The sequence below is a fragment of the Pantherophis guttatus genome, chromosome 10 (assembly GCF_059756535.1).
Source record: "Pantherophis guttatus breed Tessera chromosome 10, ASM5975653v1, whole genome shotgun sequence".
Classification (NCBI taxonomy): domain Eukaryota; kingdom Metazoa; phylum Chordata; class Lepidosauria; order Squamata; family Colubridae; genus Pantherophis; species Pantherophis guttatus.
In genome coordinates this window covers 3411269-3429114 of record NC_142072.1, presented here as the reverse complement: position 1 = coordinate 3429114, position 17846 = coordinate 3411269, and the positions used below count along the sequence as shown (strand labels likewise).

General features: G+C 48.5%; 1 protein-coding gene across 1 annotated transcript; it reads left to right on the top strand.

Annotated features, from left to right (window-relative positions):
• The first annotated feature begins 845 nt into the window (after window positions 1-845).
• BCKDHA (branched chain keto acid dehydrogenase E1 subunit alpha) lies at window positions 846-17519 on the top strand. Its single transcript, XM_034438067.3, has 9 exons — window positions 846-1351; window positions 5692-5868; window positions 7309-7395; window positions 8462-8570; window positions 10760-10921; window positions 11387-11593; window positions 12796-12937; window positions 13055-13226; window positions 15339-17519. The coding sequence occupies exons 1-9, from the start codon at window positions 1256-1258 to the stop codon at window positions 15507-15509; spliced, it is 1323 nt and encodes a 440-aa protein (XP_034293958.1). The 5' UTR covers window positions 846-1255; the 3' UTR covers window positions 15510-17519.
• The last annotated feature ends 327 nt before the right edge of the window (window positions 17520-17846 follow it).

Sequence of the window (17846 nt, the reverse complement as noted above, 5' to 3'; positions counted from 1 at the left end):
TCTTATTTTCAGGAAAACATGGGTATCTATCTATCTATCTATCTATCTATCTATCTATCTATCTATCTATCCATCTATCTATCTATCTATCTATTTATCATCTATCTATCTATATATCTATCCATTCCCTTACTTATTTATCATCTGTCTGTCTATATCTATATCTATCTCTATCATTTATCTACCTATCATCTATCTATTTATCTAACTATCATCTCTATCTCTATCTCTTTATCTCTCTCTCTCTCTATGTATCTATCCATTCCCTTATTTATTTATCACGTCTGTCTATATCAATCTCTATCATTTATCTACCTATCATCCATCCATCCATCCATCCATCCATCTATCTAATCACTATATTATCTATCATTTATCTACCTATCATCCATCTCTCTCTCTCTATTCCCTTATTTATTTATCATCTGTCTGTCTATATCTATCTATTTATCTTTATCTATCATTTATCTACCTATCATCCATCCATCTATCTATCTATCTATCTATCTATCTATCTATCTATCTAATCTCTATATCATCTATCATCTATCTATCTATCTATCTAATCTCTATATCATCTATCATTTATCTACCTATCATCCATCCATCTATCTATCTATCTATCTCTCTCTCTCTCTCTCTCTCTCTCTCTCTCTCTCTCTCTATCTATGTACCTACCTACCTACCTACCTAATCTCTATATCATCTATCCACCCACCCACCCATCTATCTTATCTATATCTATCTAATCTCCATATCATCGATCTATCCAATCTATCTAATCTATCTCTATCCGATCTCTATATCTATCGTCTATATCTCTATCATCTATCAATCTCTCCTTTATCCCTCCCTCCCTCTTTCTAGACATCCATTTCTCCATCCATCCATCCTTCCTCTCCCCCATATATATATATCGGCCTCTCTCTCTCTCTCTCTCTCTCTTGCAGGCTGGTGGGAGACTTGCAGAGGGGCGAAGGGGGCCCGGGGGGGGGTGAGGGGAGTCCATGCCCACCTTCCTCGCCCATCACCTGAAGGATAAAGGCTCCCATAAAGCCCCCCCCCACACCCCTTCCCGCAGCCTCCTCCTCCAACCGGGCGCCCTCCAGGGGCCTGGCACAATCGCCCCCACCGTCCCTAGAGGGGCTCCGGGGGAAGCTGCCCCTGCTTTGCCCAGGGCAGAGGAGGAGGAGGCGGCGGCTCCGCTCCGCCCGTTCCCGGGCGCGGCTTGCTGGCTCTCCGCCTCTCCGGCAAGATGGCAGCGGCGGCGGTGGGTCGAGCCGGGCTGGGCTTCCTGCGGGGGCTTCGGCTCCCCGGCCCGGCCGGGGTCCGGGGGCTGCGCGCAGGAGGGGTGAGTCTGGGGAGGGGGGCTTCCTAGGGGAGGGGGCTTCCTGGGGGGGCCTGCAATTGCAAGGGGGGGTCTTTGGGGTGTCAAGGGCTCCAAGAAGTGGGGGGAGATGGGGGGGGTCTCCATAGGTGGCTATTGGGTCGGTGGTCGTGGTGGGTGAACTGCCCTGGCCAGTGAATTGGGGGAGAGTTATGGGGGTGGGGGTGGGGCTTCCCCAGATGGGAGGGAGGAATGTTGGGGAGGGGGCTCCCCTTAAACAGATGAAGGGGGGTGTTATTTGGGGTTCCCCAAAAGTCTTTGCAAAGTTCTTGACCGAGACCCCCCAGAAGTGGTGGGGGGGGGAATGACCTGACGTAATGAGAAATGATCCAATTTGGGATCCGAGGAGTGATTAGACAAGGCTGATGACCCATTGTCCCCTGGAGCAGAGGGACTACAGTCCCCACACTCCCCAGCCAAGGAGATTGGGTATTGTTTGTCCTGCAACCTTGGAGGGTACCACCTTGTGGTCAAGGGAGGGCCGGAATCTCTACAAGATGAGACACACACACACCCTTTCCCCCCCCCCAAAAAAAGATCTGGCAAGACCGACCCCCCCCCTCATCTTTTAAAACAGAGCTGTCCAAACTTGGGAACTTGAAGACGTGGGGACTTCAACTCCCAGAATTCCCCAGCTGGCCAGCTGGGGAATTCTGGGAGTTGATGTCCCCACGTCTTCAAGTCCCCAAGTTTGGAGAGCCCTGCTTTAAAGAGAGGGAAAGGAGTGTGGGCTGGAGATCCGAGGACCCTTACACCTCTGTGTGTAATGTGTTGCACGTATGTGTGCAAATGCTGTGTTGCACGTATGTGCAAAGGTTTTTTTTTTCCCGCCAACAACCTTGCAAAAGGCAGTGGATGGCTGCTGCCAAGTGTCAGTTGTTGAGGTGGGCAAACAAATAATTCCATAAATAAGAGAGATTGGGCCATCCGCCATCGATCTGGTGGAGAACACCTGCAAAGTTGGGCGTGAAACTAGATTTCCAGGTTCCTCAGCCCCCTTATCCAACTTTAACCCAGTGTTTCTCAACTTTATAAAATTTATGGACTTCAACTCCCAGAATTCCCTAGTTAGGTTATTGAAAAAAACATTGGGTTAAGAAGATGGGGATGCAACCTCAAAGATAAATAAATAATCTCACAATTCTTGGTGGTGATTGAGAAGGGAGGCTTGTTTGAAATCAGATGCATGTAGCTCTGTGTGTTTGTGTGTATGTGTGTGTCCATGTACACATGTATTGTGTATGTAACCTTTCCTTATCTTTTGCCCTGAAGGCCTGTTGAATTGCAATGCCCATTGTTCTACTAGATCCATGCAGCACATTGATTTCGTTTATTTATAAATAACTCAAGGCAGTGATCATATTTAGTATTTCTTCCTCGTGCTGTTTTCTCTACAACCTTGTGAGTTGGGTTGGGCTGAGAAAGAGGCACTACTGGACCCAAATCACACAGCCGGCTTTCCTGCCTAGGGCAGGACTAGAACTCCCAGTCTCCTGGTGATTGGCCCAAAGTCACCCAGCTGGCTTCCATGCTTGAAGTGGGACTAGAACTCCCAGTCTCCTGGTGATTGGCCCAAAGTCATCCAACTGGCTTCCATGCTTAAGGTGGGACTAGAACTCCCAGTCTCCTGGTGATTGGCCCAAAGTCATCCAGCTGGCTTTCATGCTTGAAGTGGGACTAGAACTCCCAGTCTCCTGGTGATTGGCCCAAAGTCACCCAGCTGGCTTCAATGCTTAAGGTGGGACTAGAACTCCCAGTCTCCTGGTGATTGGCCCAAAGTCACCCAGCTGGCTTCCATGCTTGAGGTGGGACTAGAACTCCCAGTCTCCTGGTGATTGGCCCAAAGTCATCCAGCTGGCTTCCATGCTTGAGGTGGGACTAGAACTCCCAGTCTCCTGGGGATTGGCCCAAAGTCACCCAGCTGGCTTCCATGCTTGAAGTGGGACTAGAACTCCCAGTCTCCTGGTGATTGGCCCAAAGTCACCCAGTTGGCTTTCATGCCTAAGGTGGGGCTAGAACTCACAGTCTTCTAGACCTAGTCGCTAGGTTGGTCCTTAGACCACATCTCCTAGTCACTAGGCCACATCTGAATGGGATGCTGTTTGTCCCATCTCTGGCGCATTCGATGTGGCCACCGATGTGCTGGCAGTCATGCAACCACAGGCAAAAACCAAAAACCCATTGGTTTTTTTTGCACTGAATATTTGGATGAACTACCCTACTCTTTGCACGTGAGAACCTGCAATGGTGGGCAGGCTTCCAGGGGGAGTGAGCCCCACTGCAATTCAGTGGGATCGGCTTCTGAGAAAGCACTGCCAAATGGCCCCGGGCTCAAGCCCATCCCTCCCATGCAAAAATGCAAAAATCAGTTTAACTCTGGAATTAGCGGAAGCCTCGTGCAGAAAATGCCCGGTTTGCTTTTAAAGAAGGTCCTTTCCACAAAGGCATTTTCAATTGCAGGCAGGGGGTGTCACCCACCGGTGGGCCAGCCTTGGGTTTCTTGGCAAAAGGGAGGAGGGCAGACGGTGCCCTTGGGAGCGTCTCCTGCGATGATTGGTCCGTTTCAAGGGGCGTGTTGGAGGCAGGTCAGGCTTCTCCCCGGCGCTACCCGGGCACCCACGATCGGCATCAAGCTTATTTACCGGACGGCAATCCAGCTTTTCCTGGTGGGAATGGAGAGAGAGGGTTTCCCCTTTGTGGGCGTTTTTATGCCCACAAAGATGTTTTGGTTTGTGAATTCAAGATTCTGCCCTCCTGCAAGCGAAACTCTTCATCTGGAACAGCCGGGAGAGTTTTCAGTTTGGACAGCCGGCCTTGGGAGAGAATTTGGAGCAGGCTGAAACAATAGCAGACCTGTTCATCTAGTTTATAAGGTTGTGGAATTATTCTCATAGAGGCTGTCTTTCCAGTAAAAAGGAACAATCTTTCTCTTTTTCTTTCTTTCTTTCTTTCTTTCTTTCTTTCTTTCTTTCTTTCTTTCTTTCTTTCTTTCTTTCTTTCTCTTTCTTTCTTTCCTTCCTTCTTTCTTTCCTTCCTTCTTTCTTTCTTTTTTTCTTTCTTTCTTTTTCTCTTCCTATCCTTTCCTTTTTTTCTCTTTTTCTCCCTCCCTCCCTCCTTTCCTCCCTCCCTCCTTTCTTTCTTTCCTTCTTTCCTTCCTTCCTTCTTTTTCTTTCTTTCTTTTTTCTTTCTTTCATTCCTTTCTTCTCTTTCTTTCTTTCTTTTTTCTTTTTCTTTCTTTCCTTCCTTCCTTCTTTCTTTCTTTCCTTCTTTCTTTCTTTTTCTTTCTTTTTCTCTTCCTATCCTTTCCTTCTTTTCTCTTTTTCTCCCTCCCTCCTTTCCTCCCTCCTCCTTTCTTTCTTTCCTTCTTTCCTTCCTTCCTTCTTTTTTTTTCTTTTTTCTTTCTTTCTTTCATTCTTTTCATTCCTTTCCTTCCTTCCCTTTCTTTCTTTCTTTTTTCTTTCTTTCTTTCATCATCATCATCATCATCATCATCATCATCATAATTTTATTGTCATCGTACGTGTATACACAGTATACCCATACAACAAAATTCACTTAACACCCAAAGACCAGGTCCAACACACATAACAATCCCCAAACACCCCCCACCACCACAAATTCCCCGCCCCTAAACCACCCAAATATCCACACAACAGACCAAGTAATGCTATCCAACAGCTCACTGATGGTGGCCCTTTAGTTCATTGTTGAGTGCAATTATAGCTCTGGCATAAAGAGCTTTTCTTTCTTTCTTTCTTTCTTTCTTTCTTTCTTTCTTTCTTTCTTTCTTTCTTTCTCTTTCTTTCTCTTGCTTGCTTTTTTCCCTCCTTCCTTCCTTTCTACCCATTTTGCTTTTTTCCTTCCTTCCTTCCTTCCTTCCTTCCTTCCTTCCTTCCTTCCTTTTTTTCTCCCTCCCTCCCTTTTCTATCTATCTCCTATCTAATCCTGATTAATCTTTTTAAAAATCCAAGCATAGGCTGACCTGGTTAAAGTTTGGATAGGGTACCGTGCCATCACCAGCTGTTGAACTTCAAAGAATCTCTACTGAACTGGTTAGAATAAAAAAAATAAAATGAAAGCTAGCTTCTTTCATTCTGTCACAGCCCAAAGCTGCGTCTCTCAGCTTTGGCACCTTGAAGATGCGTGGTACTTGCAACTCCCAGAATTCCCCAGGCAGCCACAAAGCGAGCGGTCGTAAGGTCGAGGACTCCCTCTAAATCTGATCGGTGGGTCGCCCTCCCGAGCCAGCTGTGGGGCAGCTCTGCTCACCCCTTCATGCACACCTATTTCTGCTCTTTCCCCAGGAGGGTCTTCGGCAGCAGGAATTCACCTCCCTGGAGGAGAAGCCCCAGTTCCCGGGAGCCTCGGCCGTGTTTATCGACAAGCTGGAATTCATCCAACCCAACGTCATTTCGGGGATCCCCATCTACCGGGTCATGGACCGGCAGGGGCAGATTGTCAACCCCAGTGAGGATCCCCAGGTGAGATCTAGGCCTCAGGGGTCCCCAACCTTGCCCACTTTAAGACTTGAGGCCTTCAACTCCCAGAATTCCTCAGCCAACCTTGGCCGCTTTAAGACTTGAGGCCTTCAACTCCCAGAATTCCTCAGCCAACCTTGGCCGCTTTAAGACTTGAGGCCTTCAACTCCCAGAATTCCTCAGTCAACCTTGGCCACTTTAAGACTTGAGGCCTTCAACTCCCAGAATTCCTCAGCCAACCTTGGCCGCTTTAAGACTTGAGGCCTTCAACTCCCAGAATTCCTCAGTCAACCTTGGCCACTTTAAGACTTGAGGCCTTCAACTCCCAGAATTCCTCAGCCAACCTTGGCCGCTTTAAGACTTGAGGCCTTCAACTCCCAGAATTCCTCAGCCAACCTTGGCCGCTTTAAGACTTGAGGCCTTCAACTCCCAGAATTCCTCAGTCAACCTTGTCCACTTTAAGACTTGTGGCCTTCAACTCCCAGAATTCCTCAGTCAAATTTGTCCACTTTAAGACTTGTGGCCTTCAACTCCCAGAATTCCTCAGTCAACCTTGGCCACTTTAAGACTTGAGGCCTTCAACTCCCAGAATTCCTCAGTCAACCTTGTCCGCTTTAAGACTTGTGGCCTTCAACTCCCAGAATTCCTCAGTCAACCTTGGCAACTTTGACTTGAGGCCTTCAACTCCCAGAATTCCTCAGCCTACCTTGGCCATTATAAGACTTGAGGCCTTCAACTCCCAGAATTCCTCAGCCAACCTTGTCCACTTTAAGACTTGAGGCCTTCAACTCCCAGAATTCCTCAGTCAACCTTGTCCACTTTAAGACTTGTGGCCTTCAACTCCCAGAATTCCTCAGTCAAATTTGTCCACTTTAAGACTTGTGGCCTTCAACTCCCAGAATTCCTCAGTCAACCTTGTCCGCTTTAAGACTTGTGGCCTTCAACTCCCAGAATTCCTCAGTCAACCTTGGCAACTTTGACTTGAGGCCTTCAACTCCCAGAATTCCTCAGCCTACCTTGGCCATTATAAGACTTGAGGCCTTCAACTCCCAGAATTCCTCAGCCAACCTTGTCCACTTTAAGACTTGAGGCCTTCAACTCCCAGAATTCCTCAGTCAACCTTGTCCACTTTAAGACTTGTGGCCTTCAACTCCCAGAATTCCTCAGTCAACCTTGGCCACTTTAAGACTTGTTGACTTCAACTCCCAGAATTCCTCAGCCAGCCACAAGTCTTAAAGTTGCCAAAGTTGGAGACCCCTGATTTAGAGCAACCACAGAGCTTCCACATGCTGGCTGAGGAATTCTGGGAGTTGAAGTCCACCAGTCTTAAAGTTGCCCAGGTTGGAGACCCCTTTTTTAGGCTTCCACCTCCCTCTTACCTGCTCCCCCCCCCCCCAAATAGCCGGCCTTTCACTTTTCACCCCGTCTTTCCTCCCTCTGCAGATTTCCCAGGAGGAAGTGCTGAAGTTATACAAGAGCATGACACTACTCAATACCATGGATCGCATCCTGTACGAGTCCCAGAGACAGGTGGGAGGATGGCAGGGAGGGAGGGAGGGAGGGGCCAGGGCCGGGGAGCTTTGGATGGCCCCGCATGGCAACACCTCCCCCCCCCCCCGTTTTTGAGATATTAGATTTTTAATTGTTAATTTTTAATGGGTTTTAGTCGTAAGGTTCTTAAATTTTTGGCCGAAGGGTATAATTCTTTTAAATTTTTAAATTTTGTATTGGATGTTTTTTACTTGGCTGTGCACCGCCCTGAGTCCACTAGGAGAAGGGCGGTCTACAAATTTAAATAAAATAAAATAAAATAAAATAAAATAAAAACACCATTGGGGTGACAGTTTGCATCCAGGACCAAGACAAGGGGTTGGCGGTCCCGCAGAAAAAATATTTGCATTTTTTTTTATATTGTACTAAATACTATTTATCTTTTTAAAAAATGCATATTAGTGGTCCGTGGGATTTAAAATTAAGAATTTTGAGGTCCGAAAGGTTGGTGACCCCTGACCTAGAAAGCCTTACCTGGCATGGGGTCTGGGTGCCAAAATACAAACTGACAGCAAACTGTACTCCTTATTAGCACTGATAATGTTACCTGGTTTGGTAATGTAACGTCTGCAAGAAAACAAGCAAGGTCAGAGAGCAGCAAGGATCGAACAGTCGTTGTCCTCCTCCTCCTCTTCCTCCTCCTCCTCTCCACAGACACCACTCTCTTGTAGCACTGATGATGTTACCTAGTTTGGTAATGAAACGTCTGGAAGAAAACAAGCTCAGAGGGCACCAAGGACCCGATAGTCCTTCTCCTCTTGTTTCTCCCTCTCCTCCTCTCCTCCTTCTCCTGCTCCTCCTCCTCCCTCTCCTCCTCCTCCTCCTCCTCTCCACAAACACCACTCCATTATAGCACTGATAATGTTACCTAGTTTGGTAATGAGACGTCTGCAAGAAAACAGTGAATCTCAGAGAGCACCAAGGTCCCTTTCATTCATGGCGCCCCTGAGCTCCCAATATTCTCCTTTATTAGCATCTTTTAGGCTTCGGATCTGAAGCCCTGGCCAGCATTCACAGCCCCGCCCTCTTTTTTTTTTATTCCCAGGGCCGAATTTCCTTTTATATGACCAACTACGGAGAAGAAGGGACGCACGTGGGCAGCATCGCAGCTCTGGATGACGCTGACCTGGTCTTCGGACAGTATCGAGAAGCAGGTGGCCCTTTGCAAGGCGTTTTTTTTTTCTTCTTCTTCTTCGCCCTTAGCTAAGTAGCCACCAGGGGGCAGCATTTCACAGCAGAGGACTAGAATCTTGGTTTTATGAGCTTGGTGTGGCCTGCGTATTTCCACCTTTTTTTCTTTATTCTGCCTGGTTGGTTTGTATCCCGCCTTTATTATTTTGACAAATAAGGCAGCGAACGTCTCCAACACACCTTCCTCCTCCTATTTTTCCCCACAATGACAACCTTGTGAGGTGGGTCGGGATGAAAGAGAGTGATTCGCTTAAAGGCTGTCTTTTATGACTAAGGCGGGACTAGAACTCACCCTCTCCTGGTGATTGGCCCAAAGTCACCCAGCTGGCTTTCATGGCTAAGGTGGGACTAGAACTCACCGTCTCCTGGTGATTGGCCCAAAGTCACCCAGTTAACTTTCATGCCTAAGGTGGAACTAGAACTCACCCCCTCCTGGTGATTGGCCCTAAGTTACTCAGTCAGTTTTCATGCTTAAAGCAGGACTAGAACTCACCCTCTCCTGGTGATTGGCCCAAAGTCACCCAGCTGGCTTTCATGGCTAAGGTGGGACTAGAGCTCCCAGTCTCCTGGTGATTGGCCCAAAGTTACTCAGTCAGTTTTCATGCTTAAGGCAGGACTAGAACTCACCGTCTCCTGGTAATTGGCCCAAAGTCACCCAGCTGGCTTTCATGGCTAAGGTGGGACTAGAACTCACTGTCTCCTGGTGATTGGCCCAAAGTCACCCAGCTGGCTTTCATGGCTAAGGTGGGGCTAAAACTCACCATCTCCTGGTGATTGGCCCAAAGTTACTCAGCCAGTTTTCATGCTTCAGGCAGGACTAGAATTCACCCTCTCCTGGTGATTGGCTCAAAGTCACCTAGCCGGCTTTCATAGCTGAAGTTGCACTAGAACTCACATCTCCTTGTTTATAAGCGTTTCCTTAACCACTAGACCAAACTGTCCAACCTTGACCTTCCTTCCCCCTTACGTTGTTAGTATCTTGAGCCTAGAGAGATACGCAGCGCATGGATCCGAAGCCTAGAAGGTGTTTTGGAAGCAGTCATGGAAGGGTGCACTGCTGTTACCAGCTGGCACCTCTTTAAAGCAGCCGCGTTTTCCATGATAGCCTCTTGAACCCAGGATAAAGGCTTGTTGGCGTGAGTCAATGTCAGAGGACTTCATATCTGTCATTGACCAACCTGGCTTGTTTTGAACTGAGGAGGTACCAGGAACATAGAGAGATCAAACGCAGCGTGGCCTCCGATTGGCACCTTCTGAACCCAGATCTCTGTTTCCCGGAATCCAGCAGCCTCGTTTAGGGGGAAATGTATCCCCTCTTTAAGGAAGCGCCAACAGCAGAAGTTGGTGGATTACAGGCAGTTGAAAAGGGAGAGGCGTTAATCGGGCAGCTAGTTGTTTTGGAGAGGCTGTAGAGGGTTTTTTTGGGGGGGTTTCTAGTAAGAGGAATTGCAGTAAATGTGTATGTATGCTACTCAAAGCTAGTAGCAACTGGGGGGGAGAAAGAAAAGGGAAAGGAAAAAGAGAGAGAGAAAGAAAAAGAAAGAGAGAAAGAAAGAAAGAAAGAAAGAAAGAAGAAGAAAGAAGAAGGAAGAAAAAGGAAGGAAGGAAAGAGAAAAAGAAAAAGAAAAAAGAAAAAGAAAGAAAAAGGAAGGAAGGGAAAGAGAGAGAAGGAAAGAAAGAAAGAGAAAGAAAGAAAAAAGAAAAAGGAAGAAAAAGGAAGGAAGGGAAAGAGAGAGAGAAGGAAAGAAAGAGGAAAGAAAGGAAGGAAGGAAGGAAGGAAGGAAGGAAAACAATAGAAAGAAAGAAAAAAGAAAAAGAAAGAAGGAAGGAAAGAGAAAGAAAGAGAGGGAGGGAGGGAGGAAGAGAGGGAAGGAAGGAAAAAAGAGATAGAAAAAAAGAGGAAGGGAGAAAGGAAAAGGAAGGAACGGAAAAAGGGAAGAGGGAGGGAAGAAGAAAGAAATCTCAGCTTATTACTATTATTTTGTGATTTTTCTCTCATATATATCTTTTATTCTTTTGATTACCTTCCCCTCCCCCGCACACAAACAAGTTGACCACAACACCTGGCACAGTGCCAATGCCAGCCTAGTGCCAGAAGCCACCCGAAGCCTCTAACCTGGTCTCTCTTTCTCTCTCTCTCTCTTTCTCCCAGGCGTCCTGATGCACAGGGGGTACCCTCTGGATATGTTTATGGCCCAATGCTACGGCAACACCAGCGACCCCGGGAAAGGCCGCCAAATGCCGGTGCATTACGGCTGCAAAGATTTAAACTTTGTCACCATCTCCTCCCCGCTGGCTACCCAGATCCCACAAGGTGAGGCACCGTCAGAGGCCAGCTTCTTCTCGAGACCCCGGCAGCAGTGGTAGGATTCAGCCGGTTCGGCCCGCTTCATGCGATCCGGTTGTTAAATTGCTGACTGGCCCCTCCCCTCCCCTCCCCTTCCAGGAGTCCCCACACGCCCCGTTTTGGTTCCCAGGTAAGTGTGGGGAGGCCTACTAGGCCGAAAACGGGGTGCGGGAGGTGCGGCGCGCTCCCACGGCCCGTTTTTGCTCCCCGCAGGCCGCAGGAGGCCGAGTGCTGGGCCCTGGCCACGCCCACCATGGCCACGCCCACCCAGCCGGTCATTAGGGCAGAGAACCAGTTGTTAAATTATTTGAATCCCACCACTGCCTGGCAGACATTCCAGCCCCCCCCCGCCAAACGGAGCAACCCAAGCCAAAGCTTATATTTGAGGAAAAAAAACCCCTCCCCAAAAATTAACTCTCCTTCCCTTGCTAGCGGTGGGGGCCGCCTACGCCTTCAAGCGGACGAACACAAACCGCGTCGTCATCTGCTACTTCGGCGAAGGGACGTCCAGCGAAGGGGATGCCCACGCGGGCTTCAATTTTGCCGCCACCCTTGAGTGCCCGGTGATATTTTTCTGCCGGAACAACGGCTACGCCATCTCCACTCCGACATCCGAACAATACCGGGGCGACGGAATCGGTGAGGCGGCTTGCTTGGTCCCCAACTTACAACCAGCGTTGGGCCCGAAATTTATGTCATTAAGTGAGACGGCGGTTCGGTTGAGTTTTGCCCCATTTTACGCCTCCCCTCATTTGTTAAGTGGATCCCCTGCAGTTCTTAAACTTCCCCCGCTGATGTGGCTTGTCAGAAGGTCGCCAGTAGGGGTATTCAGCCGGTTCGGTAGTCAGTGGGGGTATTCAGAAGGTCACAAAAGGGGATCGCGTGAGCCCCCCGGGGACGCTGCCCCCATCATAAATGTGAGTCAGTTGTCAATCATTCGAATGCATGGTAAATCGCATGACTGCGGGGAATGCTACAAGGATCATAAATGCGAAAAGTGGTCCTAGGTCCCTTTTTCTGGTGCCGTTGTTAACTTCGAACAGGTCACTAAATGAACTGTTGTAAGTCGAGGACGACCTGTACGTACACACAATCCTCATGACGTTACAGGTCGTCCTCAACTTACAACAGTTCATTCAGCGACCGTTGGAAGTTACAACGCCACTGAAAGAAAGTGATTTGGGACTCGCACTTATGACCATCGCAGCATGTGATGTGATCCAAATTTAGGTGCTTGGCAAACCGGCATGTATTTACGACGGTTATATAGCATCTGGAGATCATGTGATCGCCATTCGCAGCCGGCTTCCGACCGGGGAAGCCAAATTGGCTTAATGACTACACAAGTTGCTGCCGTTGTTAAGTGAATTGGCTCAGCGACCGTGGCAACAATGATGGTAAAATTGGGTGCCGCTGATCTAATAATCGTCTTGCTTAGCAACGCAAATTCTTGGTCTTAATTCCGGTCATAAGTTGAGGACTTCCTCTATCCGTGTTTTAAGCTGTGCCCGTTAATCCTAAGGAAGTTAGAAGTAGCCCTCTCTATGGCTGTGGGGACGCTGCAACGGTCGTCAGTGCGAAACAGAGTCGTAACTCCCTTTTTTCAGTGCCGTTGTAACTTCTAACGGCCACTAAACAAACAGTCATAAGTGGAGGACTACCTGAATTCTTGTTTTAGAAACCACTTCAGCCAAACCGGCTGAATCGTGAATCCGGAAACCTTCCTGGATCTAGATTTTAAGTTTAAATTTAAAAATGTAAATTAAACAAAAATTAGCAGGAGGGGTCTGGAAAAGATAAGAATCCCAGTGTGGTGATAGCTTTTCTTGAAACCCCCCCAGCCGCCCGGGGTCCCGGTTACGGCATCCAGTCTATCCGAGTGGATGGCAACGACGTCTTTGCCGTGTATAACGCCACCAAGGAGGCCCGACGCCGAGCCATTGCCGAAAACCAGCCGTTCCTCATCGAGGCCATGACCTACAGGTAGCTTGGGAGGCGAAAGCTGGAATGGAGGTCAGACCAAGGGGGTGGAGGGAGGTGGGGAGGGGTCCAGCCAAAATCTTCTTTGCCCCCACCGCCTCCCCTGGTTTGTTCTCCCAGGATCGGGCACCACAGCACAAGCGACGACAGCTCAGCCTACCGCTCGGTGGACGAAGTCAATTATTGGGACAAGCAAGACCATCCCATCTCGCGACTCCGCCACTACATGGCGAACCGGAATTGGTGGGACGAGGAGCAGGAGAAGAGCTGGCGGAAGAAATCGCGCAAACGGGTCAGTGGCTGAGCCGAACGTCCTCCCTCCCGTCCCGCCTGGGTACCGGTAGGGCCAAGGGCGGGCAATTAATTCCCCCAAAGTCCCAGATAATTCTCAGTCCATCCAGGTCAGAGTTTTTTTTTTTTTTTAATTGAATTTGTATACCGCCCTACTCCCGAAGGACTCAGGGCGGTGAACAGCCATAGAATAAAACATATAGATACAAAATTTAAAATAAACTAAAACGAATTAAATAATTTGGCTGAACAAATTTAAAAACCCCAATAATTTAAAACCAAATTTAAAATTTCCATTTAAAAAGGGAAAAGACTTAGATCAGGCCAGCTTGATGAAATAAGAAAGTCTTGAGCGCGTGACGGAAGGTACGCAGATCCGGGATCCTCCGTATCTCCGGGGGGAGCTCGTTCCAGATGGCGGGTGCCCCCACAGAGAAGGCTCTCCCCCTGGGGGCCGCCAGTCGACATTGTTTGGCCGACGGCACCCGGAGGAGCCCCTCTCTGTGGGAGCGTACCGGTCGGTGGGAGGCTATTGGTGGTAGCAGGCGGTCCCGTAAAGAGTTGTCCCAAAATGAATAGAATTACAGAAATTTCTCTACTCTGAATCCCCCCTTTTGGGTGGGGGGCCGGCCTGCAGCACAAATTAATTGAATTGCTAATAATGGGGGCGGGGAGAGGCAGAATGTAGCAAAACAGTTATCCAAAATTCTATAGATCAAGGGTGTCAAGCTCAATTTCATCAGGGCTGTGGTTGACCTGGGGTGGGGGAGGGGCGTGGCCGACTGGGTGGGTGTGGCCAGCTTGACACCACTCCCCAAACTGCTGGCATGTTTCCTCTGGGTAGGCGGGGCCAAAGCCAGGCTGGCCCAATGTTTCCTCTTCACATTGGGTAGATCCAGTGATAGGCTGCTGTCGGTTTGGACCAGTTCAGGCAAACCGGTAGTTGCGACCTGCGGGGGGGGGCATCCCCCCTCTCTGGCACTATGTCATCCTATTTAGCTGCATTTTTAATCCGTGCGCATGCATGCAAGCCGCAAGAGAGCGCCAAGCGCCTGCGTGGGTGCTCACATTTTCAGTGCTGGGCGAACCATTTGTTAATTCATGTCCCACCTCCGGGTAGATGGGGTTGAAGCGACGCGGGCCGACCCCTTACGTTTTCCACGACGGCCCCGCGGCCCGGATCCGACCACATCGCAGGCCTTGTGTTTGACACCCCTGCTGTAGAGATTCTCTGTCATCCAAGTCACAGGTTGTCCCAAAGGTGCTTTTTCCAAGAGGCAACTGGACTTCCTCTCTTTTTCCTTGAAGGCGTTTCGCTTCTCATCCCAGAAGCTCCTTCAGCTCTGACTGGAAGGTAGGGAATCCCAGCCAGAACTGAAGAAACTTCTTGGATGAGAAGCGAAACGACTTCAAAGAAAAACCAGTTGCCTCTTGAAAAAAGCACCTTTGGTTCTCGGAGAGAGAATTCCGTCTTGGGGACCAATGCTGAGAAACTTGGGATTGTTGTGGAGGGCTGAACCGAGAGGGCTGAAAAGGTACGTAGGCATTCGCGCACACACGTAGGTAAATTAAAAAAAAAAAAAGCAGTTCTCTTCAAAGAAGCCTTGATAATACAGTGGTCTGAGCACCCTGTTATTAACACAGCTGCCTGCAATTACTGCAGGTTCGAATCTCGCCAAGGCTCAAGGTTGACTCAGCCTTCCATCCTTTCTAAGGTAGGTAAAATGAGGACCCAGTTTCTGGGGGCAATAAGCTGACTTTGTATAAATATATAAAAGGATGAAGGCTATTGCTTAACGCATTGTAAGCCGCCCTGAGTCTCCGGAGAAGGGCGGCATATAAATCAAATTAAAAAAAAAAACGAAAGCAACCCATTTGGGCTGGACAGGGATAGCCAAAGAGGTGGATGTAGCCAGGGACCCTATAATGCCCAGGTCTATTCTAAGGGAAGTTTTCCAACCTTGGTCACTTTAAGATGGGTGGACTTCAACTCCCAGAATTCCCCAGCCAGCATTGTTTCTCAACCTAGAAGAGGGCTAGAAGATCTGAAAGATCCCTTCCAACTCTGTGATTTCGCTTCATTGTCACGTTCCCTCCACCCGTCTATCTCCAGGTGATGGAGGCCCTCGAGGAGGCTGAGCGGAAGTTGAAGCCCAAAGTTCAGCTCCTCTTCTCGGACGTCTACAGTGAGATGCCCTGGCACATCGCCAAGCAGCAGACTTCCTTGGAGCGCCATCTGAAGCAATACGGAGAACATTACCCTCTGGATCACTTCGAGAAATGAATCTCGGTGTCAGCATCTCAGCGCTGACATAGAAAAGGGAGGATGAAGCCTAGTGGGACGCTCTCCTCACGTCCCATTTCCCCCAACCCCGAGGGCTGGTGCCCCCCTTCCAGGGTGCCAGATGGGCCTGTTGGCATCTCCAGCACCCATCCCTGGTTGCCCCCCCCCAAAAAAAAATCTCTCTCCTTTCATTGTGGGGATGCCCACCCGGCTTTCCATCCATCCATCCATTCTTCGTTTTCGCTTTCGGCCGGAGTAATCTCTGCATCCCGCCGAGATTTTTCTTACGAAAGGGCCGCTTAGCTTTCTGTCGTTCGACTGCCTTTCATTTTTCTTTTTTTTCTTTTCCTTTTAAAGGCCAGCCCAAAAGAAGAGAGACAGACCCCCATTCAGGGGCTTGGTGTGGGGCAAGAGACTTAAGTGGGGATTGGGGACCCCCACAGTTTAAAGGATTGTTTAATGCATTGCTAGGTGCATTTTTGTACTTGCCCGGTAGGGCGAGGTGGACTCTCTCCGGCTATTGCTACTTCATTCTAACGCATTCAAGGATTTAATTTAGAACTTGGGGTGTGTGGGGGGGTGTCCTTTTGGCCTGCTTTAATCTTCGAAAGATTTCGCCTTGAATTTGCTTTCTGGATCAAGTGACGCTTCGTCTCCTTCTGAGTTAGTTGGAAAATATAGAGATGGGCTGGCACTATTTGGGGTCAGAGAGATAATCTGGTATTGGGGCACCGCCTGGCATTCTGTTTCTTGAGCCACATATTCATTTTTTTTAATGATTCAGACCGGCCCCTCATCACCCTAGCTGTCAATTTTTGATTGTTACTCCCATCTGTCTTCATGGGCCTTTAAGAAAATTTCCTTCCCCCCCAATTTTTAAAGCAAAGGGGAGTTTCTTCCTTGTAACTACTACTTTGTCACTATAGCAGTAACTGTGGTTAGGGGTTTTTACAGGAGGGTGGTGGGAACCGAGATTTAAAAATTAACATTCAAGGATTGAATAATCTCAAGTGATCCGGCATGGGTTATATTTTTTTGCACAAAAAGGTGGGGAAAGCCGCAGATAACCTTCCTTAAAAGCACAGAAATCTCTCCCAGCTCAATGGAGATGGACTGCAATTGCCTTAAATTTGCTGCTTTCTAGACTAAAGAGCCTTTCTGGGTTTTGACACATTCGCAACCTTCCTCGCTGATCAGCCCTCAAAATTCAGCTAGCACATCGGGTGTCACCTTAAGCATCCCGCTATGGGAAAGGGTTAAATTTGTCCGATTGCTCTCCGGAGGGGAATGAATCTCTCTTTAGAAAAATCCATAGAGGGGGCTGAAGGCTTGAAGTGAGATGCCCCCCCCCCAAAAGGATGGTATTCACTTACTTTCCCTACTGGTTCGCAAATGTGAGTGCATGCGTTTCCGGCCTCGAAAACCTGCCTCAATAGGATGGCATAGAGCCGGCGATTTCCGTTACCGGTTCGGGCGAACTGCTCCGAACCGGATGAATACCACCTCTACCCCCCCACCCATGTTCCACCGTGGAAAGAGACATGATAAATTTATTTCTTTGCCGGGGCACAGAGATCGGCCTTAAATGAGGTGCCGGATAATTTATCAAAACACTAAAGGGGCGTCTTACCGAGAAAACGGTTGTCGAGGATTAATGTTTGTGGATTTTCTTTGGGACGGAAATGACTTTGAGCAACAGGGGAGAAGGCCGGAAAACTTTGCACCAGGGGTGGAGGGGTGGGGGGCTTTAGAAATGAATATGTTTGGAGTTGCAAGAACATGACGCAGAGTTCGATCGTCTCCTTGTGGATGTTTGGTGCATTTTTTATTTTTCCAGCGCCTTCCTAAAGCGGAATTCACGCTGTTCTGTTACTCTTACTCAAAAGCTGTTACAACTGAAAATAACAATTATTGTGGGTGAAAAGGGAATAACGGGGAGATGCCAGCCTATCTAATCGCACATACGGGGCAAGTTGGAAAATCAATAAATATTTTTCTTTTGGCCAACGGCGCCCGTGTGAGAATACCTGTTGAGAGACACCATCTGCCCCGCGACGTATCAGAATGTTCTTCCCAGCATGTTTTTTGTGTGTGTATGTGTTTTGGCACAGTTTTCCTGGCTGCCTCCATGGAAAAAAAATCAGAGTTTTTACTGGAGATGCTCTGCAGGAAATGCAGGTAGTCCTCGACTTAACAACAGTTCATTGAGTGACCGTTCCAAGTTACAACGGCACGGGAAAAAAGCGACCGATGATCATCTTTCACATTTACGACCGTTGCATCATCCCTCATCCCCCTGGTCACGTGATCAGAATTCAGATTTCCTTGGCAGCTGAC

Bases quoted from the DNA above. Each gene is read 5' to 3' on its own strand.
- BCKDHA (XM_034438067.3), top strand. From the start codon at position 1,256: ATGGCAGCGGCGGCGGTGGGTCGAGCCGGGCTGGGCTTCCTGCGGGGG. The intron at 1,352-5,691 runs GTGAGTCTGGGG...CTCTTTCCCCAG, and splicing joins GGGGGCTGCGCGCAGGAGGG to GAGGGTCTTCGGCAGCAGGA. The intron at 7,396-8,461 runs GTGGGAGGATGG...TTTTATTCCCAG, and splicing joins TGTACGAGTCCCAGAGACAG to GGCCGAATTTCCTTTTATAT.